Source organism: Ovis canadensis, chromosome 1 (assembly GCF_042477335.2).
Source record: "Ovis canadensis isolate MfBH-ARS-UI-01 breed Bighorn chromosome 1, ARS-UI_OviCan_v2, whole genome shotgun sequence".
NCBI lineage: Eukaryota > Metazoa > Chordata > Mammalia > Artiodactyla > Bovidae > Ovis > Ovis canadensis.
In genome coordinates, this window is record NC_091245.1 from 101598839 (window position 1) to 101608763 (window position 9925).

General features: G+C 36.7%; 1 protein-coding gene and 1 pseudogene across 2 annotated transcripts in view; one reads left to right on the forward strand and one right to left on the reverse strand.

Annotated features, from left to right (window-relative positions):
* The window catches only part of GOLPH3L (golgi phosphoprotein 3 like), a 47660-nt gene extending 37864 nt beyond the window's left edge, over positions 1-9796 (reverse strand). The window contains exons 1-2 of one of the 2 annotated variants that reach the window (XM_069603594.1): positions 9566-9796; positions 7315-7521 (exon numbers count right to left, since the gene is read on the reverse strand). In XM_069603594.1, coding sequence (XP_069459695.1) covers positions 7315-7497 — 183 coding nt within the window. In that variant the 5' untranslated portion in view covers positions 7498-7521; positions 9566-9796. The remainder of the gene's footprint in view (positions 1-7314; positions 7522-9565) is intronic. The other variant, XM_069603603.1, reaches the window with a different exon arrangement.
* LOC138929730 (enhancer of rudimentary homolog pseudogene) lies at positions 265-3001 on the forward strand (annotated as a pseudogene).
* Positions 9797-9925: the final 129 nt, after the last annotated feature.

Genomic DNA, 9925 nt, shown 5'->3' on the forward strand with positions numbered 1-9925 from the left:
TAATAAAATGTTTTTGGACTGAGCACCTTTCAAAGAGGAGCAATTTTCTCCACCTATAGCCATTCATCCACAAGTTGTATACTAACTTATTGCAGCTGATTTTGTTTTTAACTTACAGATTGTTCACTGAGATTTTTTTTTTTAACCAGCTTAAAAAAAAACTGGCACTTCCAATCTCCCATTGCGAATAAATTATAATGAGTAAATTACAATTGATGAAGGATCATTAGTAATTTTGAAAAGATAAGCATTAACATATTTTAGATTTATAATTTAAAATGAAAGTTTTATTCAGTTTATTATTTTTTTATAGGTATGAATGGTGACATTGTTTGAAAGAACATAACTGGTAAAAGTACAAGAATATTGTTAGCAGCACTATTCATAATGGACTCCTGAGTGTCCATTTACTAGTAGAATGGCCATATATTCATATAATGAAATACTACACTGTAATGAACTGAATTAAATTATATTCAACAATATGGATAGATTTCAAACATAATGAACAAAAGAATACATGACAGTACTAACCCCAAAACATAAAGTTTAAAAAACAAGCAAGACGGAAATATATTATTTAGGGATTTATACACGCTAAAACTATAGGGAGATAGAGCAGCGTGTGATTAGGGAAGGGCACAAGATGATGCTTCTAGGATGCTGACAATGTTCTATTGCTGGTGGTTACATGAGTGTTTGTTTTTGGGGACTTCCCTGGTGGTTCAGTGGCTAAGACACTATGCTCCCGATACAGGGAATGCAGGTTCAATCCCTGGTCAGGGAACTAGATGTAGGGTACACATGTCGCAACTAAAGACTCCACATGTTGCAATTAAGACAGCACATGAGTGTTTAAAACTACTTGTTAAATTTTACATATGTGTTTTAAATACTTTTTTGGATAGGTTGTATTTTATAATTTTTGAAAAGTTAAACAATAAAACACACAACTGGATGTCCAACTCTGGTACTTCTTTATAACATCTAAGTTCATTTAAAGGAAATAGGATGCATGTGGTTATTCCAGTATATGGATCACTGAAATTATTTCAAACATGCAACTGATGTTCTTTTTTCCTAGAAACTGTCTCTCTTCACTGACTAACTCTTGCTCATCTTCAGAATTCAGATTAAGACTTATCACCTCCCATAAGTCTTCTCCAATATCTTTTCTCTTTCCCTCTCCCACCTATTATTTTCCACACCTATCCAAGTTAGGTATCTTTCTTCTCTGTTCCCTCAGTACTCAGAACATAGTATGCATATATCTCACTTTAGCGCAACAGTCTGCTGACTTTTCTGACCCCTCTCCTAACTTCTCCAGCCACTCTCAGGTCATAGACTATAAATAATCTCAAAAGCTGGGACTATTGTTTTTGTTCTTTTCTAATATTCAGCACTTGTCATATACGAAATATTCAATAGATTTTTTGGTGACTAAACGAATGAATGAAAATATATTTCCAGGGGACCTTCTTGTGGTTCAGTGGTTCAGTGCAAGGCAAGGGATACCAGTTTGATCCCTGGCCAGGAAGATTCCACATGCCCCAGGGCAACTAAGCCTGTGCATCACAACTACTGAAGCCTGCGTGCCTAGAGGCCTTGTTCAGTAAGAAGAGAAGCCACCACAATAAGACTGCACACTGCAACTAGAGAGTAACCCCTTCCTCCCACTTTCAGCTCTCTGTAACCAGACAAAGCCCATGTGCAGCAACAAAGACATAGCACAACCAAAAAGAAATAAAAATTTAAAAAAGAAAACACATTTTCATAATACCAGTGAACAATACTGTCAATTTTTACTCCAGTGAGATGAGAAATATGGTGAAAAGCTTTTATGTTACATTGCACAGTTGTTGTTCAGTCAGTCACGTCTGACTCTGCAACACCATGGGCTGCAGCACGCCAGGTCTCCCTGTCCCTCACCATCTCCCGGAGTTTGCCCAAGTTCATGTCCACTGACTCAGTGATGCCATCCACCCATCTCAGCCTCTGTTGCCCTCTTCTCCCTCTGCCTTCAGTACTTTCCAGCATCAGGATCTTTTCCAATGAGTCCACTCTTCGCATCAGGTAGCCAGATTATTGGAGCTTCAGCTTCAGCATCAGTTCTTCCAATGAGTATTCAGGGTTGATTTCCTTTAGGACCGACTGGTTTGATGTCCTTGCAGTCCAAGTGACTCTCAAGAGTCTTCTCTGGCACCACAGTTTGAAAACATCAATTATTTGGTGCTCTGCCTTCTTTATGGTTCAACTCTTACTACATGACTACATGACTACCGGAAAGACCATACAGCCTTGACTACATGGATCTTTGTTGGCAAGGTGATGTCTTTGCTTTATAATACACTGTCTAAATTTGTCATAGCTTTCCTTCCAAGAAGCAATTGTCTTCTAATTTCATGGCTGCTATCACCATTGCAGTTGATTTTAGAGTGCATATAAGTACTCAATAAATGGCATTATTAAGATAGAGTTTTGCAAGGAAGGGAAGAGGGTTAAAAAACACTATCCAAATTTAAAAGATTATGACCAAAAGTCAAAAGCATTAGTAGGTTCATGCTTCTTATAGGTAACTTAGTTATAAAGGTTTTCATAAGTGAGAAATTTAAAATATACTAGCAATTTAATTAAGGCATTAGGTGCGGCAGCAGAGTCAGCATCGGCTGCAGCGGGAGACTTTGGCACGATGTTTCACACCATCTTGCTGGTACAGCCTACCGAGAGGCCAGAAGGCAGAACTTACGCTGACTATGAATCTGTGAATGAGTGTATGGAAGGCGTTTGTAAAATATATGAAGTACATCTGAACAGAATGAATCCCAACAGCCCCTCTATCACATATGATATCAGTCAGTTGTTTGATTTTATTGATGACCTGGGAGGCCTCAGCTGCCCTATTTACCAAGCTGATACCCAGACATACCAGCCTTATAACAAAGATTGGATTAAAGAGATCTACGTGCTCCTTCATCAACAGGCCCAACAGGCTGGGAAATAGTTGAGTTTGGAAGCATTAGGGGAATGGGAGAGGGCTTGGAACACAGGTGTGTGCAGTGTGCTGTAGTGGAAGTTTTGTATTATAGTTATCCTGTTTCCATTTTGGTATACCCTAGCCAGAATTCAATGTATTAGATAAAATGTGATTATCTTGTTCAATCTGAAAACCCCTTTGCACCTCCCCTTTTTTTACTTAAACATTTTTATGATGATTTAGATGGAAGTTGGTTTTTGTCGGTTAACTTTGGTTCCAGTACCTCAAACCGTTCATACCTGCTTTATAACATCCACCGTACTAATCCTCCTTCAAATTGGGGTGGGGAGTGGAGGCGCAGTTTAGTTACGTCCTTAAGATAAAGTCTTGGTGAAAAACAAATAAATGTTCTTTAGTTATATTTTTCAAAAAAAAAAAAAAGAAAGCATTAGCTGTCCATAAATCAATATTAGTATCTATAAAAAAACTTTTAATAAAGGCGATAATGACAAACAGGATCTTGATTTCAACAGGAAATAAACCTATTTTATTGTGGTCACGCTGGTAACTCAAGTTTAATTTTCTCAGTTAAGCTTAGTGTTATTGAACCAAGGAAACATCTAATTTTAAATGTATTTGAAACACATATTTAAATTTCCTGATTATTTCACAAGACAGTGAAGCTTAATATTTTAAACCAGTCTATGGCAGCTACTCCTCAGAAGAATTTTGAGAAAGTATGACAGTAATATTTCACAAGCAATTGGACTATAAGACCTACTATAATTTCTTTCTAGGCCTACAATTCTTGAAATATTAGTCTCATTATGTTATTTTCTTACAGCTTTTTAAAATATAATCTAAAAAAGTTATAGCATTAGGTTCTACACTGAAAATTTAATGGAAATCTTCAGCAAAAGTTAACTTTGGGATGCAAAGGTTAACATTTAAGAATTTTTTTTTGACATGTCACAAACAAATGATGTAAAAACACGAAATTACACATATACCAAAACATATACTCAAAACATATACCAAAGAAAATAAGAGCAAAAATATTCTCCAACTAGACCCCAAAATGAAATGGATGTTGCTGTTTTCATTAGGCTGATTCCCTTTTACTTAAAGGAGAGTCTACAAGTCTTGCCTGGCACTCAAAATCATTTCTACTCTGATCTGAAGCTAATTTGTCAATTTTGAGAAAATAATGAGATCACTGTTTTCTAAGAATACCACCTGCTTCAGTCATGCTGTTTTGGGTTGTAGTTTCAGCAGCTAAGTGGTGTCTGACTCTTTCGCGACCCTGTGTACTGTAGCCCGCCAGGCTCCTCTGTCCATAGAACTTTCCTGGCAAGAATACTGGAGTAGGTTGCTATTTCCTTCTCCAGGGGATCTTCCCAACCCAGGGACTGAATCCATGTCTCCTGCATTGCAGGCAGATTCTTTACCACTGAGTCACCAGGGAAGTACATATTTTAGTCATACTGGTACTCAATTATCTCCCAGATTCATAAAGCTCAAGATACCATTGCTAACTCATCCAGAAGTTGAGTTCCGTTCTCTCCATTTATGTAAATCTATGGGCTTCCTCGATAGTTCAGTAGATAAAGAATCTGCCTGCAATGCAGGAGACATAGGAGTCTGGGTTTGATCTCTGGGTTGGGAAGATCCCCTAGAGAAGGAAATGGCACTATTCTTGCCTAAAAAATCCCATAGACAGAGGAACCTGGCAGGTTACAGTCCAATGGGTCTCAAAGAGTCAGACAACTAAGTGTACAAACATAACACCCATTCTTAAAGATCCAGCTAGTTTCACTGCCTTTTGTTCTTCCCCCAATTATTCCAACCTATGATGATCCTTCCTCTCTCCAACTTCCTCTGCACTTACTGTTCTAACATGGAAAAACTTGGTGTTTTTAATTTACTTTAAAAATCTTTTGAATTGTGAAATATAATGCACACAGAAGAGAGTACACAAAAGTGAAACACTCAATGATTTATCCCTAGGTGAATATCTATGAAATTTTCTCCAAGTAGAGAATCAGAAAACTGTTAGAAAAGCCCCTTCATGCTCTTTTCTCATCACTAACACTACCTCCTCCTCTACTTCTCACAAAAAGGTAACTACTACCCTAACAAATATGGTAATCCCCTTCTCTGTATAATTTTACCACCTAAATATGCAACCCCAAGCACCATAGCTTAGTTTATTTTATATTTACCTTACTATCTGTATAATGCTATGCCATGCTTAATTGCTCAGTCGTGTCTGACTCTCTGCGACCCTGTGGACTATAGCCCACCGGGTTCCTCTGTCCATGGGGTTTTCCAGGCAAAAATACTGGAGTGGGTTGCCATTTCCTACTCCAGGGGATCTTCCCAACCCAGGGATCAAACCGCGCCTCCTGCACTGACAGGCAGATTCTTTACCACTAGCACCACCTGGGAAGCCCTGTATAATGCTAAGCGCATTAAATGTTAATTAAATAAATCAACAAGTGGTTTGAAAGATAAGAAAACAAGTTGAGCTGGAAATCAATGTAATATTTTTAGAGCTAGTTATGCTACTGGCATTTTGGAACAACTATTACAACTTTAATAAATCAGAAAGTTTGACTTCTCCTATTTTTGTATGCCTGAGGATTTATCATTTCTCATTCTTTTTGAGTCAACTGAAAGCTAAAAATTTATCAACTATCCCCCAAAATAAAATTAGAACAATTCAAAAGGTGGATATTATCTACCCATCTTTGTACAGTGTTTTACCAGTATATCTAACACCTACTATGATCATCTCTCTAAACAAGCTTCTTTATTTTTTTATCCTATTTCCTTCAGTTTATATTAACTATTATAAACTCAGAAACACAAGTTTCTGTGTCCAAAAGACAAATCCAAAGTAAGTTTCGCTATAGAACCAAAGCAAAAATTCTAGTATCTAGATTCAGCAGGAAATTAATCATTCCTATTCAAAACTAAACCAAACAAAACAGCTTTTTATATCTAAATTCTTCTTTTATAGTCAGTGAATGTTTCTGAGGCACTGTGTAAACATCTCAAAGTCTTTATACCACCTAAACTTCAGACCTACTCTGACTTTGTCTTAATGAGTCAGTTTTGCTTTTTCATTTATTTAACTTTTATAAAACTAGAGCCTCACCAACCTTCTCAGCAAACAGGAAAATATACTTCTAGGCAAGATTTTCTGGTATGTTTGTGTCTTGGCCAAGTACATATGGGCATGTCTCTAGTATTAGTTTTAACAATACACAGGCTATAATGTCTATAATGTCTTGTAATCTTGTTCAAGTTGGTAATTTGACATGACAAAAAACAGAAGAGGGAAAAGTGATAGAGAAAAAAAATAAAATAGCATAATACAAAGTAAAACAAGGGTATTCTCAAGTTGAGGAGTCAGTGTAGTAAAGAAGAGATATTACTAGATGTATGTAGCCAATTCATTTCTATCTAAGGACAATTATCAAAGCCACATTTAGTGTTTTTTAAATATAAAGGAACATTTAAATTTGATGTTTTCAAAACTGAGGGCAATAATAAATATGCCTTTTTTGTATATACCAAAGTCTTCTTGAAAAGGAAGTAGATTGTTTAAAATATTACTTACATTATCTTTATAACCTCTTCATAAGGGAGGAAAGTGAAGGGAAAACACAATAAATAGTTAAATCACAAATGAAGGATAATGTATACTACTAGTAGAAAAGCGAAAAAAATATTTGATTATATCACAAGCCTTGCTATCTCAAAACTAACCTCATTATAAAATAAATGTTCTATTAATAAGGGAAAAATTAGAAAAAAGAGAAAGCTACAATTAATTTTAAAATATTTTCTAAAATAATCTTCATCAATTGTTGATCTTTAACTTCTAAAGATCCACAGAATGGAAGTTATTCTTACTGTATTATAAGAAACCTACCCATTATTTATTTTTGTAAGCAGCTAACCACACATGTTCCTTGTCTTCTCATTTAAAAGACTTTTCTCCCTAAAGCTCAAGAAGACTTCAACGTGTGTGGGTCCCCTTTCTTAGTTTAGTAAGAGGTCATTTCACCATCAATCTCACTTGGGAAACTACAAACACTTTACACTGTGTCTTAAAATTTTGGAGTAATTCTGTAATTACACTTCAAGTGATTATACTTCTGGATTTTACCTTCCAAGAATCAGCCATCCTCCCAGACTTCCCCATGCCCCAGATGGCTGAAGCACAATTCTAAGGCCAGTTTAGCATTAATGAAAATATTTTATCAGATACTTCTTAAAAACATTCCAATATTTAAGTCTTTGAGACAGCCAAGCAAGCCGAACTGCATTACCTCTTTATCTTTTAGTCCCAGGAGCAATACTTCTTCCATAAGGGTGAGGCGGATATCCTTAGAGTCTCCAATGTCCTCATTGTCTTGATTTCGGTCTTGATTCATATCTTCCTCACTTTCTACCTTCTTTTCAGAATTCTTCCCTACTTCAGTACGACGGGCCCGGTGAGTTAAGGTGGTCATTCTCACCTGTTTCTGGAGAGGGTGCTGAAAAAATATATGTATGCTTGTATAAATAAACATCTAAATATTAATGCATGCACACTAAAAATGTATACAGATAAGAAATATTTACAAACTTAAATGAGAAAGGAAGGAAGGAGTAACGACCAGAAAATATTAGGTAGATAACACAGTATCTTTTCCAAAGTATAACAAGTTGAACTGCACTGGAAGCACTGACAAGAAATCCAATCAGTAATTCTAAAGACCAGGAGAAATGATATTGTTTTTTAAGCCTGCTGATTTCTTGTGCATAGCCTACAACCTAGGGAATTTCCATTATTGTGATTCCTTTCACAAAATGGATTCTCCACAAGTTAAATAATATGGAACAGCAAAAAAATGTGAGCATCCAGCTTCAAAGAGCATACAGTAATCTATATATAATTCCTAAAAATATTCAACAATGCATTATAAAACACAAAAATTAGTAAAAAAAAAAAAATTAAGAAAAACTAAATAGAAATACATGTTCTAATACTTCCTTCCCAAACCCAAATGACTCATTTCATGCAACCACTTTGGAGATCATCAGTCTAGAGAATAACACTCAGAATATCATGTATTGCATTTCCATATAGCTAAAAACTTTCATCTCTATTCTTAGGCTAATCATCTTGCAAATACATAAACAGGTGACAACAAAAAGTACCGGCAAGAGAATGTTAAAAGATTAGCAAATTCTTTCTCAAATACAAAAAAATCAGCCTTTTTATATCATGCACTATAGGTTTTTGCTTTTTTGACTTTTCATACTGTTCATGGAGTTCATTTGGCCACCTGATGTGAAGAGCTGACTCACTGGAAAAGACCCTGATGGTGGGAAAGATTGAGGGCAAGAGGAGAAGGGGCCACAGAGAATTAGATGGTTGGATGGCATCACTGACTCAACAGACATGAGTTTGAGCAAACTCCAGGAGATGGTGAAGGGCAGGGAAGTGTGGTGTGGTGCAGTTTATGGGATCGCAAAGAGCTGGACACGACGAACGACTGACAACAACGGCCGTTTAAAAAATCTACAGTCAAGAAAAATTCCACTATCATGTGTGATAAAGTTTAAAGTTAGCATACTTCACATCAACCTAAATGCCAGTTCTTAAGGTGAAGTACAGTAAGTATTTTAAACCAGCAATTATTGAAAAGAATAGCTTTTTCAAGGTCAAAAGAGCACATTCAAGAGCCTCTATGACTGGATCTCATTCTATCTTCTAGCAATATTTCCCATTACTCCAAATGTACTGTTAAGCCATTTCACAAACATGTCATGCCTTCCTTTGTAGAGGATGGAGTTCTCTCCCCCTTCCCTTCCTCTCTAAATTCTACTAATTCTTTGAAGTCTTACTGAGGACCCACTGTAGTCTTCAGGGAATCTGCTTTTCCATTACCCAGTGTCCCATGGCTAGGTCTTTCTCTCAGCTGTACTTTCAAACAACTTTATTTATACTTACTTCCTTTAAAGTATTTATTATAGTCTTTCTTTTGGTATGGCTGTCTCTCAACTGTAAACTTCTTGAGGGCAGGGATATTGTCTTCTTGGGTATTTATATTCTCCATAGCAACTAACACAAATGTCTTTAACGTTGTAACTGCTCAACAAATATATACTGATTAAAATGAATACTCAGAAACACATGAGAACATTTAAAACATAAAGTGACTTACAAAAGATTCTTTGTTCAAGGCTGTATTTCAAATAATTCTTGGTGGGAGGCAGGCGTAGGAGTGAAAAAAGAAGAGAACCATGAAATAAATGCTTCTGGGCACTAACCCTATCTGGCACTGTGAATAGGGCTTATTTTCTAATCCAATCCAAGAAACTTAGTCTCTTCAGGGCGGAAAAAAAAAAAGGAGTGGGGATTTTCTTTGAAGAATTAATCATCCCTGGACATTTACTAGTTAAAAAGCCTATTAAAAAACAAACAAAAAAACCGATGGCCCCCAAATTAAATATGAACCTCCTTCTCTCCATAAAGTAAAATATTTGGAGAGATTTTTTTTGGACGTTAGATGTATTTCCCCCGTTGCTTACCTGACGTTACTCCTGGGTTACAGCCAAACGCAGGTTGCAGCTTGCGCTCTATTTTATGGGGACATTTGTCCCCACCCCCACCAACTACCCCCGTCCTGCTAGGTGAAAAACTTCTCAGCCACGCAGAGAGAACAAACTTCCTGATCCTTCGATGCAGAGAAGGAATAACACATCAGCTTCCTCAGGATCACTAGGCAACCTACCTTGGTGTTTCTTCATTGGGCCAATCAGAAACCTCCGAGGCTGAGTTCAGCCAATTAGAGCTTGCGAGGGGAGGCTCTCCCCCCAGCTATTGTGTTGCGCTCCAGACAAACACGACCAAAAGGAGGCAGGTTTGGGTTTAACCTGACAGCTGGTCAA